At 36.7% G+C, this 22811-nt stretch overlaps 1 protein-coding gene across 4 annotated transcripts in view; it reads left to right on the top strand.

Moving 5' to 3' along the window:
• Window positions 1-22811, top strand: part of CNOT2 (CCR4-NOT transcription complex subunit 2) — a 116434-nt gene that overhangs the window by 42761 nt on the left and 50862 nt on the right. The window contains exons 2-3 of one of the 4 annotated variants that reach the window (XM_087442027.1): window positions 1301-1443; window positions 18201-18258. The exons of 1 other annotated variant lie outside the window; for it this stretch is intronic. In XM_087442027.1, coding sequence (XP_087298153.1) covers window positions 18238-18258 — 21 coding nt within the window. In that variant the 5' untranslated portion in view covers window positions 1301-1443; window positions 18201-18237. The remainder of the gene's footprint in view (window positions 1-1300; window positions 1444-18200; window positions 18259-22811) is intronic. 2 more of the 4 variants (XM_087442026.1, XM_087442025.1) reach the window with 2 other exon arrangements.

The raw sequence follows: 22811 nt of genomic DNA, 5'->3' as shown, positions 1-22811 counted from the left end.
TACATTTTTGCCATAGAGCCAGGGATCTTGAAGTATTTCAGCCAAATATATACAATGTAAGATGGTAAAAATCAAGTAAAAGTATAGTACCCACTAACTTTGTGATCAAACATAAAACAGAAGCCAGAATATAGGTATTCATTATGTGGTTTCTTTTTAAAACTTTAATAATATTAAATATTTATTAAATATTTTCCTTGAAAATGTTTTCTGCCCTTCTGATTAGATTGCTTATTAGATGTAATCCTTATGTAAGTGCGTGTTTGTTGATTTTTAAAAAATTGATTTATACTTCTTATAAATTTAAATTAGATATTTTTTCTTTCCCCAAGTAAATTTCATATGTTAAATACTTGCTCTAGATTTAAATATTTTTAGTATTTAGCAACTATAATTAGTTCGGTAGGTATAGTTACTCCTTCCCTAGGGTAAACATTTTACTAAAACTTGGGTGAGAGACATTTGTCTTGAAAACGTACATTTTCAAATTTGTAGATACCACTTTTGAGTTTTTGATCTCTCATTTTCAATTTACATTTTTGAGTTAGCATCTCTAGCAACTGTCACCTCTGCTTCAATGATTTTTTTGTGAGGTGCACGATGCCTGGTCATTTTGGATTTATCTCTGTCCAAGTTAAGAAATGAGCCCCATTATTTTTCTGCCCTAATATTAAAAAGCAAATCCTATTAGAACATGCATGAAATTGGAGGACTGGTGGGCAAAGGCGTCCAGAAAGTTGACATTTGTTGCGACTCTTCGTAGGAGTAAATTTTAATAGAAGATTGAGTTAAGTTTGCATCTATTAATCATCCTAAGAATATGTGATATATTCCCATCTTATGGCATACAAATAAATCTCATAAACTGAATGAATAGCAGCTGTAAGCATTTGGAGGAAAGAGATTTGAAATTAAATGACATGACTCTGAATTAATTAGATATTTCTGAGACTAACAGGACAATATTTATTTAAAAGAAAAAACATGTCAGTTGAGGGTTGAACTTTTTTGTCCACTCCATTTTTATTCACTGTAAGTTTCTTCGTTGTGTGTGAGGTCTGGCAAGCAGTTTTAATTGGAGAGAGTAGAAGTGGGTGGGAAGAGTTTCTCATATTTAACCATTTCTATCTCAAAGTATGTTTGCCAATCTAGCCTTCCCTAGATGGTTAAGAGGAAAATCAGTTAGGATGTCAAAAAAGTATTTTGTTTTCTTTTCTGTGTATCATATTGGATATTTTTGCTACTGTTCATATATTTACGTGTTAGTAATTTTGACGGCTTTTGGATAATTCCACTCTAGAGGGAGAACTGGTGGGCGGTCCTTCCTGTGACACGACCCTTGAGTGACAGTTCTATTTGATTGCCTCCAGTACTGTGAGGACAGGACACGACTCTATGGTGAGGACTGATGGACATACATTATCTGAGAAAAGAAACTACCAGGTAAGACTAATTTTTTCTTTTTTCTCTATTGGTCATATAGCTACATTGAACTGTTTAATGTGTTGTATTAAACTGGAGCCAGTGGATTGGATACACCTCAATTTGAAAAGTTTGCATTATAATTTAAAATATATGTATTGGGTTTGACAGTTGAAATAGTTGGGAACATTTTTCAAAATAAAGCATGCTTATAATAAATGTATATTCTTTTAGTGTCAAAACAAATTTTCTGGGGTATATATATGCCAAACTTAGATTTTCTGATACACAGTTTATGACTTCATGTCTTGATTCAGATTTAGTATTCCATAAAACAAAGTGTTGATTGCTTTTATAGATATTATTCCTGGAAGACTAAACCTAAAGTCTTCAACTATGTTCAGGGTAATAGAACATCATAGAAATGTAGACAAAGTTGGCTAGAATATAGAAGAAATGAAAATCCCAGGGTGCTCAGAGACCCACATTCTATTGAATTTGTCCTTAACTTGCTGTCTTTATAATGCTGGATTCTTGTTTTCTTATTTAAGTTGGTTAATAATATCCATCCTCTATGTAGTGTGTAAGGATGCTGAAAGGATAGTTGAAGTGTAATATTCCTGTTTCTTTCTGAGCTTTTAAAAGAAGGTGAATTTTAAAGATAGCGCTATTAAATAGTGGCTTTTTAAAAACAAACATGACATTTGAATTTAATTTTTTTCAAAGAAAATCTGCTTTATTCATTTGATTATAATTCATTATCAAGTTATGTAGTGATTCACAATGCAGAGTAGTTCAAAGCTCTAGTAGGAATAAGCTTCAGGCTTCCTGCACAGATGCATATCCAGCCTCCTTCTCCCTCTTCCACCCACTAGTTTCGTTCTCTCTAGGCTGTGAAGGCAGCTAGTGTGATAGGAGCAGCTTTGGTTAACTAACCATTTATCTGCTAATCATTTATTTTAGCCCAGTTAATCTTTTCTTTTCTCAAATTGGAAAAGTGAACAGTGGAGAAAATTGTAAATGGGTGTTCGTAGTGTAATAGCCAGAGCTTTGATGATAAGACATAGGTTCTGGTTTGAGCACTGTCCCTGATAAAAAATAATGTCATGTTTAACCTTTCTGGAGTTGCACCTAACTTGGTGTCTGGAATTTCTTGCCAAATCTTTATGATACGCGGAGTCAGTTCTCCCTGTAACCTTTTCTGTTCTGAGTTGTCATGAACTTGACCAGCACGGCCTTTACTAATTATTTAGACGTGCTACAGCTCCTCCTGCCTCACAACCACTTCCAACTACCTTGACTCATAAGATTTGTGTGTGTGTGAGGAAGACCAGCCCTGAGCTAACATCGGATGCCAGTCCTCCTCTTTTTTTGGTGAGGAAGACTGGCCCTGGGTTAACATCCGTGCCCATCTTCCTCTACTTTATATGGGATGCTGCCACAGCATGGCTTAACAAGTGGTGCGTTGGTGCACGCCCAGGATCTGAACCAATGAACCCTGGGCCGGCACAGCGGAGCGCGTGCACTTAACCGCTTGCGCCACCGGGCTGGCCCTGACTCATAAGATTTTTATTGGTCACACAGCTTGGGCTGTTGTATCTTTTGATAGGTTCTGCTAAATTATTTCAAGAATATTGTGATTCTAGGTTATGTGATTTTTCAGTGCTCGTAATCCAGTTTGTAAAGTGTAAGTATGGAACTTTTGTATGATGACACAGTGTGGTTAATTTACTTCATGTAATCATATTATAGAATTCTGAAATTTACACTTAAAGGAATAAAACAAGATTATATTTTTCACATGAAAAGATTTCCTAATTCTTGCTTATTCAACTCTAAAAATACTCAGTTGTTCCAGTCACATTATTTACAAATAATCCAGGTTTTTGAGCTTACCTGAAAAATGCCTTCTTGGTTAGGATTTTTCTGGCTGAAAATATTTTCCCTTTTCTCTCTTTCGTTTTTACTTAGTGACACTTAATACATGTTGAAATATCTTTGGAAACAGTTGTTTAAATCTCCATTGTAAAATTATTTTATTTTTGAAGCCTCTTCTGAGAAGTGCATGTATAGAAATATAATTTCCTGTCTCATATTATGATGAATATATTAAGAGCGTATGGGAAATTCAAAGGAATATTAAATAAATCACATTTGTATTTGTAGCACTAAGAGTTTGTATATGCTGAAATTAAATGATTTGGATGTTTAAAAATTCCATTTTGGAGGAATTTTGTTTTTCATGGATAAACTGAGATTTCTTTGTGTCCATGTTTATACTCATTTTAATTTATCTTTGAAGGCTTTTGTTTGTGGAAGGCACTTGATGTCTTATGGTGATCTTTAAGCATCCTGATAATAATAGGCTAATATTCTAGAGTTTAATAAGGAGGATAGTATTAATCCAATTCTCATTTCCTTATAGACCTGATTAAAGCCTTAGGAATTTAGTTTAGGAAGGTACATTCCCTCAGCTTTGTGCTAAAAGCTAGTGACTTTCATGGGTGTTGGTTGAAGTATTGATTTTTTTACTGGTATATACTTTGTGTGTTTCATTTCTTACTATAAGCCCAGTTAAGCTTTTAGAGTTTGAATAGAGTAGTTGAAGTTTATTTGCATAGGTAGACTGGTATACTAATTCAGGTAAGATAATTTAGTTATTTAAATGGTTCATAGTTCTCTTTTTGGGGAAGGATTGTCAAGCTTTTTCTAAGGAAATGTAACTCCAGTTTTTTGCTAGAATTTTCTTTCCTCTAATTTACAGTAATTTACTCCAGCTTATGAGCATGTGTAGATCTCACCATATTAATTACCAATTTCACTCCTTGGTGGTGTTCCCTCTTACATAATAAGCCAACCACTAAACAGCTGCAATGTCTCTCCACCTCCTGAGCCCACAGGCTCTTAGCTTTCCGTGTCTATCCCCTGACTCCCTCTAGTGAGTCTTTCCATTTACTACACAACGGCTTTCAGTGTCCCTCCACTTTTACACTTTAAGCCTTTACTTGTTTTAGTTCCTCTTCATGTAATGCTTCGGCTTTCTTCACATGATTCAAGAATTAGGTGTGAATACTTGTAGAAGCCACTCTCTGATGGGCTCAGTGTTCCTTTCTCTGCTTTCATAGCCTTTGTGCATACTACTAGTTTAGTGTTTACCTTAATACGTTGTAGTTATCTGTTTATTTGTCCTTGTCTTCCTGTAGATGTGTGCTGTCCAAAACTGTAGGCACCAGCCAGAAGTGCCTATTTAAATTCATTTAAATTAAATAAAATTAAAAATTTAGTCTCTTAGTCACAGTAGCCACATTTCAAACGCTCAGTAGCTACATGCTATTCATGGTGACCATATTGAATTGTGCCGATGAAGAACTCTTCCCTCATTGCAGAAAATTGTATTGGACAGTGCTACTGTGTTATAAGCTTCTTGACAACTGGAACCCTATCTGTTTGGTACTGCCAGTACCTAGCATGGTTCCCAGTACATAATAGGTATTCAATGCATGTTGTTCTAATAAAAATTAAATAAAACTAATAAATATTAATTTAAAAAACAAATGAAAACTAATTTAAAAAATTTCATTAAAAAAGTGAAAGAAGTGAAAGGAAGAAATTGCAGAGTGTACTGGGTAACATACTACCAATATTTCCAAGATTTTTAGATGTTAGTCTGAATGGAACTTTTTAATATGAGGTCATTGATCACATCATTTGCTGGCTAGTTCAATATGTTATCTATAAACTGGATCTAATGCATCTCAGTCCGTATGTTCCTGAAGGATACCTCATGATCTAAAATGCTGCATTAACTTTGTGGAATATAGCGTGTCAGAGAACTATGGCAGCGATTGTATTGCCATTCCACCCCCCCATTAAATATTTTTTATATTTTTTTAAATCACAGAAGTGATAGATGCTCATCGCAAAAACTTTGAAGAAAAATACAGAAATATTTAAATAGAACATGAAAGTTTACCATTGCAACTGTACTCTTAACAGTTTAGTGTGTATCTTTTTAGATCTTTTCTGGTGATTATTAAGGTGCAAAAGTGATTTGTTGTCTTTGTTTTTAACAAATATGCATTTTTCTGCCACATGCATATTGTACTTAATGGAGTTATTTCCATGTCCCATCATTCCCCTGCCTCCTTCCCCAGAAGTAACCGCTAGTTTGAATTTTGTGTTGCATTCTTTTTATTTTTATATTTTGCTACGTATGTGTGTTTCAGTTTATATAGGCACATCATTTTTTTATGTATTGTGTAGTAATTTTTTGGGAGGTGGAACCCTATATTCCATTATTTCGAATAGGAAAAAAAATAATTTCCAGGTCATCCAAAACTAAACAATTTCCCAGATATTGCTAAAACACTCAACACCTATCTGATAACTCACCAAGGGTTTCTGCATAATATAAAGCATTTAAAACACAAGTTAACTAATTATTTAACACATACAAATGCATCAGTAGTTATGTTTCCGTTCAGTATGCAAGAGAATTATATAGTACTGTGTACAAATTACATTTTTTTCTTTTGTACTGCAATAAAAATGTAAATAAGAAGTGAGGTACCTGTTTCTTTTCTTCTAAGTTATACATTATTGAAAATTTTTATCCTTTCTGCTGTCAGGATGCCCCTTACAATTGATGGATCTTGAGTCATAGTTCTAACATTATTATGTAATGTTATAAGCTTGTAACCTTCTGTTGATACCTTAGTATGATTAAAAACAACAGCATGTAAGCATCTTAGAATCTGTGATACTTAAAGTATGTTAAAGATACATAATGAATATAAAGAACACTTAATAAAATAAAATGAACAACAATTTAAAAAAAATGTTTACTTAGCAATTCAAGAGTTGTCAGAGTGGATCTGGTGCCTTGAGCCGAAAGCTGGAGGCTTTAGTCATTGTTGCTGTTTTGGTGTTGAGTTAAGGTGAACAAGAGTGAGCCCAGGAAGGAATTAGTTCAGAAATAAATGCCTGAAACCAACAAACTGCTTCACAGTTTACTCTTCTTTGCTCTTGAAACTCTTGGAAACAAGTGGCTGTGACCTATTGTCTGTAGCCAGAGATGAGGCAAGAAGATAGAAAAAGCTCACACTGGAAGACTAGGTCCCCTTCACTTGTGGTTCTACAACTCCTGCTAACATGAGGTTGCTCTTTTTTTTTTTTTAATTGATGATTTTGTTTGTTTGTTTATTTTTTTTGTGAGGAGATTAGCCCTGTGCTAACATCTGCCAATCCTCCTCTTTTTTCGCCGAGGAAGACTGGCCCTGGGCTAACGTCCGTGCCCATCTTCCTCTACTTTACATGGGACGCCACCACAGCATGGCTCGCCAAGCAGTGCGTCGGTGCGCGCCCGGGATCCGAACCAGCGATCCCTGGGCCCCTGCAGCGGAGCACGTGCACTTAACCGCTTGCACCACTGGGCGGACCCATGAGGTTGTTCTTTTTTTTTTTAATAATTTTATTTATTTATTTATTTATTTTTTCCCCCAAAGCCCCAGTAGATAATTGTATGTCATAGCTGCACATCCTTCTAGTTGCTGTATGTGGGACGTGGCCTCAGCGTGGCTGGAGAAGCGGTGTGTCGGTGCGTGCCTGGGATCCGAACCCAGGTCGCCAGCAGCGGAGTGCGCGCACTTAACCGCTAAGCCGCAGGGCCGGCCCTTATAATTACTCTTTTGAATGTGATGCCCCTGCTCATGTCATGATCACATTCTCAGCAACACAAGTCATTTTGACTCCATGACCTATGTGTCATTCGTAGCTCCCCTTTCTCTTCTTCCTCTGACCAAGCAAGAACATCAAGTTAAATGAATTCCCAAGTTCCTCGTTGGTTGGCTCATTATTACATGATGCTAACTAACAATGTTAGCTTTTCTTTGAATGCGTTATATAGTCTGATACATTTTTCGCTCATCTCCTGAAATCAAATGAGGTGACATTTGTTTTCCAAAAAGCAAATTTCACCAAGATACATGGTTTATGACACCCTTAGTGTCTTGGTAATTTTTTCACAGTGCCCCAAGCCAAAAGAAATACTAACAGCTCTGTTAAATTAAGTACTTAGGTCCAAGCCACTAATAGTAGTAATTCACATGATTATCTGACAGATATTACTGTTTCCCCAAGAAGATTTAAAATATCTGCCGACGCCCCTGTGTGTTCATTGTGGTTCTCCTGTTGAGAACTTAGGCCCTAGGCTTTTACACATGAAACACTGTGTTCTCTTTCAGAAAAATATTGTACGTTTAAGTAATTTGCCTCAATCATGAACATGGAATGTATTCATCATTAACTAGAAAGTTAAAACGTTAGTGCAAAAATTTCTGTGAATCAAAGAAAGTATAAAAGTAAGCAAAGTTATATATATATATATTTTTTGTGTGAGGAAGATCAGCCCTGAGCTAACATCCATGCCAATCCTCCTCTTTTTTGCTGAGGAAGACTGGCCCTGGGCTAACATCCGTGCCCATCTTCCTCCACTTTTTTATATGGGACGCCGCCACAGCCTGGCCTGACAAGTAGTGTCAGTGCGAGCCTGGGATGCAAACCCGGGCTGCCAGCAGCAGAGCGTGCACACTTAACCACTATACCACGAGGCCGGCCCCCAAAGTTATTTTTAAAATTATAATATTAGGTCTTGCTTAGATTCTGGGATGATTGCACCGATGGTGGCAGCTTAGTTTTTTTATTTTTCTGAATTCCCACATAAAAATAGAACAACTAGATGGCAAAACCAAACTTGGTGATAAGGTATCCCCATAAACCCAAAATATAAGCAGGTGATAACTAACAAAAAGACCTATATTTATTAGTTTTCGTGCATAGGAAAGTAGAGAGAAGCATTGGGGGATCTGGACCTTAGAGTAGAAGCACCTCAAAGTGGTGAACAGCCAATTTGAAAGCTGTAGTGTGGTTAGCCAATCTGAAATTGGGAGAAGTTTTGCCCACTTTGTTGGACCAGCATAAGGGACCTGTACTGAAGCCCAGAGTGGCTTGAGCTACCTCTTTGAACTCTCAGGACTGACACACCACTGCTCTCTTCCAGGACCTGCTGAGGAGTTGTTTCTGGGAGTGGCATCAAAATTGAGGGGGATAGGACAACAGAGACAGAGAAAAGAGAAGGTCCAGATAAAAGTGGGAGAGGGGAACAGAGCCAGAAAATCTCAGAAAACAAGCAATTGTATTTTGAAACACTATATGAAAACAACAGAAGAGGGAGCTTTATGAAGTTAGAAAAGTTTTCTGACCCAAGCCATATTCTCAAAATTTAGGAAAATTAAATTCACAAAAGGTCTTCCAGGATATATTTAGGGAGTGTTTGTACCAATTTTGAGTCCCATCAGCTGTGTTCATATGGATCTGACATTTGATAATGTCAAATTAAAATTTTTTTTTGAATTTATTGAGGTTGTGTTTGAGACATTTTTCCCTGTTGAAATGAAATAAATGAAGATATTTTCCTATATCTTTTAAATGATTTTTCATTTTGTCTTTCATACTTAAATTTAATCCATCTGAAATTGATTTTTGTATATGGTGTGAGTTAGGAGTACAGTTTCTTTTCCTCAGTATATAGATACAATCAGTTGTTAGCATCATATATTGATTTGGGGGTGCCTTCCTCAACTAATCAGCAGTGCTAATTCTATTGTAAATCAAGTTTCTCTATATTCATGGATCTGTTTCTTATATTTCTATTCTGTTACTTTGATGTGTTTGTCTGTGCCTATACCAGTATCACATTTTTTTTAACTACTGTAGCTTGGTATTATTAAATCTTCATGTCTGTCTGTCCACCTTGGTCTTCATGAGATGTCTTTACTTTCTTGGCTTTTGTTCAATGACACATTTAGAATTAAAAAAAAAAAAAGGTATTTTTATAAGTGGAATTGCATTGACTTTATTTTTGTTTGGGGAAGAATTGGGATGTTTATAATATTCTTCCTCTCCTTGAATTCATATATTGAGGTCTCCTGTATTTTCTCTCAATAAAATTTTACGTTTTTTTTGTTCATAATGGACTTACACAAATCTTTAGTCAGATTTATGCATAAGTATTTTTTTGTTGCCTTTTTTTTGGTAAGTGGTATTTTTAAAATTATATTTTATAGGTGTTACTGTTTTATTGATGTACAGTTGACTTTTTAAATTGATTATTGTATTCATTAATGTTGCTAAACTTTTTTATTCTTATAGTTAATCTGTAGGTTCTTTGGGGGTTCTCATGTAAATAAACATAGCATCTGGAAATTAGTTTTGATACTTCCTTTGTAATTTTTATAACTTGCATATCTTTTCTGAACTCACTAGTACTTCTGATACAATGTTTAATAGAAGTGTAAATAGAAATCTTTCTCTTGTTACTTGTCTTGTTACAAGCTTTAAGTTGTCACCAGCAAGTATGATGTTTGATGCAGAATTTTCTTTTTGTAGATAGTATGCTTTATCAAAGTAAAGAAATTATTCATAATGCTGCATTCTTATATATTTTTCTCTGCAGCACCTTTTTCATTCTTAAGGCTGTTTACTGTGTGCCTTTCCCCTTTATTTGTCAGTCTTTCTAGAGATTTGTCCATTTTTACTAGGTATCAACTTTTAGTTTCATTTGGTTATTTTTTTAACTTATTTTTTGTTTTATATTCATCAGTTTATACTTTTAATTTCTTTTTACTTTTTAGAGTGTTTTACTGTTCTTTAATCATAAGTGTTTTTAATTTTCCAAACGTGAAGTTTTTCTAGTTCTCTTTCTGTTGCTGATTTCTCATGTAACTCCCCTGTAGCTAGAGATTGTGGTCACTATGATACCAATTATTTGTTTATGTACTTGAACACCAAAAATGCAAATTGACCAATTGGTGGGTGTATTGCTCTGTTTCTTTCCATTAGATCAAGTTTATTAATCTTGTTGTCTTTATCTTCTGTACCCACAGATTTACTGTTATTATTCACATACTACCATTATTCATTCCTTTGTTTAGATTTGGATTCCACTATACCCTCCTTTATTTCTTTAATCATTGTATACATTCTCATGTTTAACATGTGGTAAATCCAGCAATTGGAAGTAGTCATAGATCATTCTAATGTCTTTTGTGTCTGCTGGTTCTCACTTAATGCCATCTTGTTTCTGTGTGTGTGTTTGTGTGGGTGTGGGTGTGTGGGTGAGGGGGAGAGAGAGAGGGAGAGAGGGAGAAAGAGAGGGAGAGAGAGAGTGTGTGAAGTTTACCATTCCATGTTTCCTAGAACTCTGTGGGAATTCTTTGAGCACTAGGTGGAAGGACATTTTTCCCAAGGGGATTTGCATTTGCTTTTGTCAGTGCCTAAGACAGAACCAATCCAGGACCAACCAAAAATAAAATGTTGGCTTGAGGTTGCAGTCCACACAGGTAATGTGAATTTGGGCTGGTTTATGGCTGTAGATTCTCAGAAGAGATTTCCATTACCACCTTCTGCTTAGCATCAAAATCAAGACCATCACTAGGTCTTCTAATCGCTTTTCTATCTTGGGCAGATTCCCCTTTCGGGATATAAGCTTGTGGCTTTTTTGAATTCCAGCTTTTACTTTGTTTTTCGGTGCTGGATTTCTCTCCTTCCCTCCCAAGCTCAGCAATTCATTTAAAAATAAAAATGTAATCTCTGTGTTAGTTTTCACTGATATTTTGTTTACAGTGTATTCCCATTTGAGAATAATGCCTGGCGTGGGCTCAGTTAATATTTGTTGATTAGCTGAATTAATATTTAATGGAGCATTTTTAGTTGTTTTTGAGTGGAGCATTCTGTTTTATTATCTGCCATAGTACCAGAAGTATATATCTTAATTATTCTCTAGATCTCAGCTGAAATTTCACTTGTGAAGGGAAGCATTTCCTACTTAGACCTCTGTTATGTAGTCTCATTGTTCATTTAATTGGGGGAGAGGGATAGTCATTAGTGTTATTTCTGCTTTTTATCATCATCCATAACTGAAAACATTTGGTGATTCTTTTCCCATTCTTTCCTTTTTCTTTCTATCCCTTCTCTTCCCTTCCTTTTTTCTCTTTTCCCTCGTTTTTCTTCCCTCTCTCCCTTGCCTGCCTCCTTCCTTCCTCACTTCCTTTTCTTTCCCTTCCTTCCTTCTTTCTTTATAGTATCATTTTCCTTCTACCTGAAGGACTTTTTAAAAAAAAAAAAAAAACACACTTTTATTTCAATGCTTTTTTTTTTACGTGTTGTAGCACAGGCAAAATTATTTAAAGTCTGTCAATTTTTAGTTAAGGAGTTTCACATGTGATTTCTTCCCCTGCTTATCACCTAGTTCCTCCAAAGTTTGAGTCATAATCTTCAAGGTAGCCTTTTTGAGAAGAACTTTTGCTGAAACCACAGTTGTCTTGTCAGTCCACAGTTCTTTTACTTGGGCTTCTTTGATCTCCACTTGAATATGGACATACTTATGACATACTTAGCCACCTATAATCTTTGGGATCCACTCTCTTCAAGTAATTTATGTCAGGGCCACTTTTAGGGTCAGAGTAGATCCATCTACCTGGTTTTCAATTTCACACACCCTCTAAACATGAATAAATTCAAAGCATATTCACTCCTAAGCTATTACACCCTAGAATAGTATAGATCTTTGGGATATACCAATATTCAAGATTTTAAAAGTTTGGCTATTTGATCCCTCATACTTTTAGTATCTCTGTCTTTTACTTCTTCCTTTCCCCCAGATCTAACAAATAGCTCTGTGAGTCTTGAAGCGTTTCCAATGACACGGGTCTATGCCCTGTTGGCATAGACTTCAACTAAAAAACATTTTTGTAATGTACTTCTGATGGTGGTGAATTCTTTTAGGTTTTGTGTGTCTGAAAAAGTCTTTATTTCAGTTTCATTTTTGAAAGATTTTTGCTGGATATGAAATTCAAAGTTGACAGTTTTTTGTTTTTGTGCTTTAAAGATTTTGCTCCACTGTCTTCTGGCTTAGATCATTTCTGACAAGAAGTCTACTGACATTCTTATCTTTGGTCCTCTTTACATAATGTAACTGTTTCTCTCTGGCTACTATTAAGATTTTTTTTTTGTCCTTGGTTTTATACATTTTGATTACAATGTATCTTGGTATAATTTTCTTCATGACTCTTGTGCTTGATATTTATTGAGCCTCTTGAATTTGTGTGTTTATAGTTTTTATCAAATTTGGGAATTTTTTAATCCATTATTTAAAAAAATATTTATTCTGCCCCTGTTCTACTTTGAGGACTCCAATTACACATGTATTAGGTCGCCTGAAGTTGTCCCCACAGCTTAGTGATGCTCTGTTCATTTTTTTTAATTTCTTTTTTCTTTCCATGTTTTATTTAGGATAGTTTTTTGTTGCTGTTTTCAGGCTCACTAATCTTTTCTGCATCATGCCAATTATTCTACCTGTCAAATACAAAATGTAGTTATAATACCTTTTAATGTCATTGTCTATTAATCCGATCATCTATGTCATTTCTGGGTTTGTCTGTTGATTATTGGATTTTTTCCTCTCCGTTATGTGTTTTATTTTACTGCTTCTTTGCATGCCTGGTAATTTTTGCTTGGATGCTAATGCTTGGAAATTTTAGCTGTTCAGTGCTATGTATTTTTTATATTTCTGTTAATTTTCTTGGGGACACAATTAAGTTATTTAGAAGCTGTTTGAGCCTTTGAGACTTCTTTTTTTTTTAATTTTAAGTTTTGTTACACAAAACTGCATTAGCCTTTAGTCTAGGGCTAATTTTCCCTAACTAGAAGCTGTACTCTTCTGAGTACTCTCCCCAGTGTCCTGTGGGGACAGCTCTGTATGAGCCCTGGAGATTGTTCCCACTCTCTCTTTTCTGAGCCTCTGGTACTTTCTTCACATACGTTTGCTGATCAATGTTTAGCTGAAGACTCAAGAGGGACCATATCCAGATCTCTAGAACTCTTTTCTCTTTGTAGCTCTCTCCTGTCTGGTACTCTGGCTTCTCACTCGAGCTGCCTTGGTCTACCCAAACTCTGAGCTACACTTCCTCAAGTGGCAGAGATGGCTGGGCTCCCCCAGGCCTCCCCCTCCCTGCTCCGCAGCCTGGAGACTTCTCCAGTCCATCAGCTGGGCAGCTGTAGGGCTCATTTCAGTTCTTTCTCTCCTCTCAGGGATCATTGTGTTGCACTGCCTGATGTTCTTTGTTTGAAAACCATTGTTTAATCTATTTTGCCCATTTTTTTAAGTGGTTTCATGTGAGGTGGAAGGGAGTCCTGACTATGCCATCTTGGTTGGAAGTAGAAGTACTAAGATTTCATTTTTAAAAAATTTTATTTTGGTTGAGAAGATGGATGGAAAATCATTCCTGATACAGAGAGTAAGCTTTTGTGTCAGTATTCAGTCAGGGCTTGAATACTTTCTGTTGTGTAAGACACTAGGTGGTGTGCAATACACAGAAATGTCAGACCTGTTCTCAGCTCTTAGGTCATTTGGAAAGAAACATAAAACAGTACACTTGAGTAAATAAATTCCAGTTCATGTGTGGAGTCATTATAGCCGTGATTCTCTTTTACCCAAAGCAAAAAATTGGACCATTTCCCTTGAATTCCCTCCTTCAAGATTCCCTAGAGTCTAATAGACCCATAAATACAGTAGCCACGTATCTTTTCAGCTGAGGTAATAATTTTACTGCAAAATTCTGTGTTCTGTAGCATAGAATAGTATATTATCTCTTTATTGTTTAATCTGGATCAGTAAATTAAAGACCTTATAGTACATGTGCTAATGAAAATAGGAAGGTATTTCTTTAAGGAAAAAGAAAAGTAAAGATCTTTCCTATTTAGAGCCAGAAATGCTGAGAGAGACTGTGTGGGGCATATGAAATTTTAAACCTGTTCTTCTCCTGGGATAAAGGCAATGTAATAAAGCTGAAAGAAAGTGATTGGTAGAGTGAAGGACCCTGATTTTGAGACATTATTCTTCACTTGCTACCTTTATCACTTTGGGCCAGTTATGTAAAGTCTTTGACACTATTCATATTTAAGAGTGAGATCTTTAAAAGATGATTGGTTTATTTGTAGAGCATCTCAGTTAACCAAGATAGTACAGAAGAAATGAAGGAAGATCACTATTATAACATCACAGTATCAGGTCCCGCAGGCAGTGCCACGGATGAATGCTGTAATTAGTGGGCAGAAGTTTAAGGACAAACAGGTATTTGCATACTCTCCAAGTACTTCTTTCAAAACATTTATTGCTTAAAAAGAGAAAATAGTAATTTACAGTGGAGAAAACTGGCAGATGCACCAGCTTAACCAAGATCAAAGTTAAGATCACCTGTTATGAGACATACTGACATCACATGCGCCTCTGTAGTGATGTGGCTTTAGAAATGCATAACCTCCATCATGTAGTCCTGAGAAAACAACAGGCACACCCAAATTGTAGGGCATTTTACAGTGCAGTTACATCAGTGTGACTGATGCCATCAGTGTTGTGAAATACAAGGAAAGCCTGGGGAATAGGCTGAGGTTGCAGAAGACTAGGGAGATGTAAAACACAGTGTAATGTGGATCCCGGGATAGAACAGGACGTTTGTGGGAAACTGGTCAAATCCATATAAAGTTGTTGAGTTAATAGCTAATTTCTCAGTTTTGAACTTGTACTGTGGTTATATAAGATGTTACCACTAGGGGAAGGTGGAGTATATGGGAACTCGACTATTTTTTGCAACTCTTCTGTGAGTCTAAAATTATTTCCAAGTAACAAGTTTTTTAAAAATGGTAACAGCATTTGTGGACGGAGGTTGTTAAAATGTAGTTGAGTTAGCTTTTTCATTGGAGAGAGCCTCATTTTGATAGTGTTTGACATTCCTTTCTCTGGAGCAATTCAGTTTTTCCACAGAAAACATAGTTTCAAGGTAGGGTAGAGGGGTGGTTTTTACATCTGATTTGTGGCGTTCTGTAAGCAGGTTAAGGAAAGAAAACTGAGGATCCCACAGTTCAGAATGTAGGTCTTCATGTCAATTTTCAAGCCTAGTCCTCACCCCTCACCCACCTTTTGGCTAAGTTCCAAATTTGGAGCCTATCCACTTGAGTTTTTCTGGAGAATAAATCTTTGGTATCTTTTTGGGATTGCAGGGGCTGAGTATTGTCCATGATCACTGTGAAAAGGAGACATCTTCAGTCTAACTCCTTTATAAGACTATTCTTCTGAGCCCCAATTTGAGGGAAAAGTAACCGTCTTATAGAGGTGTTGTTATGATGAAGTGAGGTAATATGTAGAAAGTGCCTTGAGCAGTACTTATCGTTTGGTAGACACTCAGTACATGTTAGTGCTTGTTTGTACCAGGCCCACTGCGTAAGACTGTTTGTTCAGGAGGGCACTGTTAACCAACTCAGGAATGCATATTCCCGTGGACTACAGTGCAGCCCAGTGGCTCTAAGTGGTATAATTCTTGTAGTGGGATTTTATGATAGAAAAGAAACGTGTGTTGTCTTCGCATATTAAACTGTAAGTCTGAAATACTCTTGAAACAACTTCTAAGAAAAGGTACTCTAATTGGAGAAAAAATTTGAAAATGGAAAAAAAATTTTTTAATCTCCAGATCCTTATCTGGTATGGCATTCTAACCACTGAAGTTTTCTGGTAGTCTATTAGGTATTTTGGAAGTGGTTGTCAATTTCAGTGGGAAGAGGCATTAAACAATTTTATTCATATATGTTTCAGAAATATAAAATTTAACATTTATTTTTCAACATAATTCCATTACTTTTTGAAATGATGGTTATGCTCAAATTTTTGCATGTGCTGTGAGCGCCTCATTGGTCAGTTAGTGTCAAGTAACACTCAAGTAACAGTGTGCATGAAGGAAGAAGAGGGCATATTCATGGTATGGGCCTACTCTGTGCCAGGCACTGTTCCAGATCGTATGAAAATAAGATCTGTTCTCATGGAGCTAACATTTTAAAGCATAGGAAGACATTAGACAAAATAAATAAAACGCATTGTGTATAAGACATTGATACATGCTATGGAGAAAAAATTAAAGTAGGAAAGGGGATAGAGAGTGCCAAGGGGCTGGAGAAAAGGGTAGTGTAATCTTAAATGGCGTGGACAGGGAAGTCCTCACTCAGATGACTCAGAACTGAAGTGAGGTGAGGAAGGAAGCCATGGAGGTATCTAGGGAGAGCATTCCTGGAGGGTACAAGTGCAGAGGCCTGGAGACAGGGGTAAGCCGGATGTGTTTGAGGAGCAACGAGGGGGGTCAGTGTGGCTGGAACACAGTGAGAGAGGGGGATGTCGTCTGAGGCCTCGAGGCCACGGTGATGGTGCAGGGAGCCATGTAGAGGTGTTTACACCTCTGCTCCCTTTGACTTGGGTGTTCTTTATTCTGAGCACCAAGTGCATGAAGATGTGAGAGTGAGAATGTAATATTTCGAGCACATTACACAGTAGATGCTCACTGAATGTTTACTGAATTACTTTAGATCACAAGATGTTTAGAAGTATTTTGAAGGTCCTGTGTTCCCTTGCTGAAGGAATGCTTTTCATTTTTAACTGTTTCATGTAACATAATTCAGGATTTGGGTACTCTTCTGTATTTAGTTTACTGATTTAAAATATTTGCCAGCTTCAATAATATTTATGTCACTGAATAGGTGTTATCTTTAATTAGCTTAAATAAACATCTATTTTTATTAGCCTTAGTATTCATAACAGTCAGAATCTAGTTTTCTTTGAATCAGTAATTCACTATATTTTATATTAAAACAAGGTTTCACATTTTTTTGTGTGTGTGTGAGGAAGATCAGCCCTGAGCTAACATCCGATGCCAATCTTCCTCTTTTTTGCTGAGGAAGATTGGCCCTGGGCTAACATCTGTTCCGATCTTCCTCTACTTTATATGGGACGGTGCCACAGCATGGCTTGATGAGCGGTGCATCGGTGCACACCTGGGATCCGAACCTTCGAAGCCACTGGGCCACTGAAGTGGAGTGCGCACGCTTAACTGCTGCGCCACCGGGCTAGCCCAGGGTTCACATTTTTATAAAAGTGAATAAATCACATTTAAGTCCTATATTTAGATTGATTTCTTTAAAAGTCTTTATGTTTGTCTCTTTATCATTTAGTTTGATTAAAGTTATTTTAATTGAGGGGTCCTTATTTGTTTTTATCAGAGTGGAACACTTTTAAGAAATTCATTTCCTCCCAAGGAATGTACTTATACCAAAGGTTATCCCTGGTTTTTGAAAAGCTCACTGGTCCACTTTTAGGAATTTAAATACGTGTGTATAGTCCAGCTGTCATTCTGCTGGTTGATGGTATTAACGTGTACTAGAGCCTTAGATTTAGTATTGAGTGCTTAGGAGAGCAAGAAAATACACAAGGAGCAGTTAGGCAGAATATTTTAATGTATTGTATTAGATGTTTTTATGGCCAGGTAAGCCCTATCTTTTCATTTTCCAGAAAAGTGTGCAAGTTTATAGAAAGCTCTGCCCTGCTCCCCTTTTTGAGTAGAACTTTGAATCAGTCTGAGGGAAGATTCTGGGATTGGGGAATAATGAAGATGTGAACAGGGAGTCATAATATTGAAACTGGACGTTGCGGTCTTTATAGCATGATTTCCTTATTTTTCAAAGAGCAGAAGAATCCCATCGTTTATCATGTTCTGGTTGGACTCCGTTTGCTGGAGTTTGAGCTTCAGAGCCATGGTGTCATCCCTGCTGTAGTATCTCAGGGGAGCTCCTAGTGTGGGGCTGGTGCCATGGCTCACCCTCCAACCTTTCCTTCTTCACTTCAGCCTCCAGCTCTGAGCTTTCCAATCCCCAGAATAGCAAATGTTGAAAGAAGTTGTGCAGGTAAGTATGTGGTGGGAAAGGCTGGGGGAAAAACGGTATATCATCAGTATTTTGAGGGTGGGTGGTGGGCTGTTTGTTAGTTTAAAAATATGATGTTGCATATAAATTATTTTTCTCATAAAACTATCACAAATTATTCAATAAAAAGTCTCGTGTTCTAAGAAATCTACTTCTTGTCAGATGTGAAATAGGGAACATCTTAAAATGAATAAATCATTAATATTGTAATAGAAAAGAAGGTGTTAGATTTTCTTAAACTTACATATTCTCCACAGTGCATAGCAAGAACAGAAAACTCCTTTTCAGATAAGAAATTAAGAAAAAAAGTTGAGGAAGGCATAAATCTGTAGATGAAAATTTGCCACATGTAACTTGGTCTCAGGAGGAGGCAAGTTTTAGTTTCTTTTCACTAGCTTTAGACATGCTGTTCTTCTCTTTTCTAAGGTTTTAGGCAGGTAGCTATGTTTTTTTTGTTTTTTTGTGAGGAAGATCAGCCTTGAGCTAACATTCATGCCAATCCTCCTCTTTTTTTGCTGAGGAAGACTGGCCCTGGGCTAGCATCTGTGCCCATCTTCCTCCACTTTACATATATGGGATGCTGCCATAGCATGGCCTGACAAGAGGTGCATCGGTGTGCACCTGGGACCCGAACCCGGGCTGCCAGCAGCGGAGCCCGCTACACCACGGGGCTGGCCCCTGGTAGCTGTTTTTAATCTCTGCAGGAATAGATACTTCAAACATCTTTTTCTTTGAAGTCTAGATGGGAAGACTGGAACGTTTCTATTCATCTCTAGGTTCAAGGTTAACAAAAATAAGTATAAAGCAGCGAAGGCATGATATCTGGTACAAAGTTCAGCAAATATTTACTGAATTTGTGTGTGTGTAAAATGCCAACACTCTTGGCATTTTCTGCTTGTCTGCCTTGTACTGAAAGCTATAGTCTACATTACAGATTTTTTTTTAAATTATTTTATTTTATGTTATTTATTTATTTATTTTTTGTGAGGAAGCTCAATCCTGAGCTAACATCCATGCTAATCCTCCTCTTTTTTTTTTTTTGCTGAGGAAGACTGGCTCTGAGCTAACATCTATTGCCAATCCTCCTCCTTTTTTCCCCCAAAGCCCCAGTAGATAGTTGTATGTCATAGTTGCACATCCTTCTGGTTGCTGTATGTGGGACGTGGCCTCAGCATGGCCGGAGAAGCAGTGCGTCGGTGCGTGCCTGGGATCCAAACCCAGGTCCCCAGTAGCAGAGCGCATGCACGTAACTGCTAAGCCATGGGGCCAGCCCTAATGTTACAGATTTTTTTCTTAATGCATAATTTTTAGAAATAATTTTGCAGCAATTTAGTCCTGGGTCTGCACTACTTTGTTTACTAATACTGTCCTTTTAGGCTCTTGCTTCTCAGAAAGCCTTCAAAAATTGTTTCTTTCATTATCCCAGATATATCCTCTATAATTTTTTTTTTTTTTTTTTTTGGTGAGGGAGATCAGCGCTGAGCTAACATCCAGCGCCCATCTTCCTCTACTTTATATGGGACGCCGCCACAGCATGGCTTGACAAGCGGTGCATCTGTGTGTGCCCGGGGTCTGAACCTGCAAACCCTCCGACCACCGAAGCAGAGCGCGTGCACTTAACCGCTATGCCACCGGGCCGGCCCCTCTTCTATAATTTTTATTCACCTGATTTCTAGATTCTTTTGCACATAACAAGACATTCAAAATTATACCCAGGAAATATAAACTTAATATGGCCTATGATTACTAACATTTCTTCAGAGAAAGTATGTCAAGCTTAAAGAGATTGGGACACCAAGTATTTGGTATTTCAGGTCTCTAAACAGATCCTCAGAATATAGGATCCTAGGCAATGTATCTCTCCTTTTACTCTCGTAAGTTCTACGGTTTTTTTTTTGTTTTGTTTTTCTTAAACTGGGAGCTTTGTAGAATACATAGCCCCCAGAAAAGCAGACCGTACATCCAGTTTCTTCTGGATTCCCTTCCTCTCTCCTTCTTTATTAAACCAGGCCCCCCAGGCCCCCTTTAGGATTGGTTTAAGATATTTACCCTCATTAAAAAATTTCCTTTATGCTTAGAGGATTTGTTTTGCATCCTTAACTTAAAGGTTTTCTGCTGTTACATGTCCTTCCACTTGTATTTTATAAATTTATGTCCTAATATTTAAGGATAAAGTACTGCTTGTTTTAATTTTAGGCCCTGTTGTCTGAGTTCTCAACTCTAACTTAGTGCTCATAAGGCATACTGATCATAGTTGATTGTTTAGTTGGTATATGACTGTGTACTTTTTTCTGTGGATTAGCACTTTTTGAATTATTAGAGTTTTGGTTTTGGGATGATGCACCTTTTTTTTTTTTAATTTCATTTATTTATTTATTTATTTTTGTGAGGAAGATCAGCCCTGAGCTAACATCCAATGCCGATCCTCCTCTTTTTTGCCGAAGAAGATTGGCCCTGAGCTAACGTCCATGCCCATCTTCCTCTACTTTATATGGGATGCCGCCACAGCATGGCGTGATAAGTGGATGCGCCCGGGATCCGAACCAGAGAACCCTGGGCCACCAAAGTGGAATGCGAGCACTTAACCACTTGCACCACCGGGCCGGCCCTGCACTTACCTTTTAAAGCTTTTATATGTTACTGGTTCAAGTTTGAATCTTTATAAGGCACGTTGATACAGGTGATTTTAAGATTTTGGAAAACCACAAAATCTGTTTCTTTAAGTTGAAGCATGCTCAACATATTCTCCCTAAACAAAGTCAAGCTGACAGTGGCATTTATAGACTTTTTTGGTAACACTCTTTGTAGATGTTTTGGGAATATCATCTGAGTAAAACAGCTTCAGACCCCAGATTTCAGCAAGAACGGTCTTTGGATTGGAAAGAATGACGTGTTCTCTTCTCTCTCTCCATGTGCCTTCTCCATCTTTTTCTCAGGCCTGGGCTACCCGGGTGTTTTTGGATGAGACCTCTTATAAAATATTCCTGTAACCACTGGAAAGAACTCTGTGCCAGAATATTTACCTGCTCTCCAAAATAATGACTGTGTGGATATGTTACATAGAGCTCCTAGTTTTCTGCTGAATCCCGTTTCCAGCCTGAGTCATGTTTCCTCTGCATCTCCTTGTTAACTGTCTTTTCAGTATTCATTAAGGCTTTTATTGCTCATTTATCAGTCCTTCTGCAATTGCTAAAACTATGTAATGATTTACTTTTATTTATTTCCTTGCTATTGATTCAAGTTGATGAATTTAGAAATTCTACCTTTAAAATTTATCTAAACCTTCACTTTCCTTAGATCCATCCTAAGCAGATTCATAAACTCTTCATTATACATTTATCATATTATAAATATCAAGCCACAGTATTCTAGAACTAGTAGGTCTTCAAGAGTAATGTACTTTTTATATGGAGAGAAAGATAATGTTCCTTTTCTAAGATTTTCAGATGCTAAATTCTTGGTTCTTTGAGAAGCTAGTTTTTTTTTTTTTTTTTTTTTGGTATGATGTATGTGCCCCTTTGTCCTTTATTTAAACCCATTTCGTTTTTTAGTGTTTTTTCAGGACTGAAATAAAATTAGGATTATTTATAACAGTCATGAAGCAGGATTGGTAGCTAAGAATGCTATTACCAGAGAATACTGCTAAAACAAAAATTCCTTGGGTGATAAATCTTTCTAGGTTGTAGTATATAATATTTGATATAGGAATATTCTAGTTCCATAGAATTTGGACAGTCTCTCAGTGAGATTAGACTTTTCAGCTTTTCCTTCTAAAGGACAATAATAAAAAATACCAGATTATTATCTTCAGATATTATGGCTTCTCGTGATTGGTTTCAAATGTTGATTGACTGCATCTTGATAAAGGCAGATAAATGTTAATGGCAATTGGCTGTGATTTTTATTAATTAGTTTCTGCCTACTTTGTAGACAGCAGAGAACTTGTGTGTATATGTACGTGAAGTGTTTGTTGATAGTAAATGTGGAACTGGGAGGGGAAAAGTAAGCAAGAAGTCAAATTCTGTATTCAGCAATGAGGGTGAATTAGTATAATCTTCATTGGGGAAATGGAGTAAGAAAGAAACACCCCCCCCCCCCCCCCCCACTGTATGACCTACAGTTGGTGCTCTTTATCCTTTATAATACAAGATGACTGCAAAGTTCTGTTGCTAGAAGTGAAACATTGTTGGCTGTGAAGAGGTGAAAAGTCTTCGTACTTGAATGTTGTGAAATAGTTGATTCTGTGATGGGACACGTGTATCAGCACGTTAACAGTAGAACTCCTGGCTACATTAAGAGAGGATCCACGAGAAAAAAGTTGCCATTAGGGATTTATTCTTGTTTTAACCCAGTTTCTAGATCTTTCCTATATATTTAATGCTACAATGTGTATTTCAGTAGCTTATAATGAAATTTAGAGTTTTGTTATAATCATCCTAATTCCTTGAAGGATTAAATTATGTTCACTGTATTTAGAAAGTACTTAAAAATATTAGTTCATTTGGAATATGGACGCAGTAATTACTTTTTAATTG

This window comes from Ceratotherium simum, chromosome 17, assembly GCF_057802395.1.
Source record: "Ceratotherium simum simum isolate JZ-2026a chromosome 17, ASM5780239v1, whole genome shotgun sequence".
Taxonomy (NCBI): domain Eukaryota; kingdom Metazoa; phylum Chordata; class Mammalia; order Perissodactyla; family Rhinocerotidae; genus Ceratotherium; species Ceratotherium simum.
Note: the sequence above shows the minus strand (reverse complement) of the source record. Positions and strands in the feature narration are given on the sequence as shown.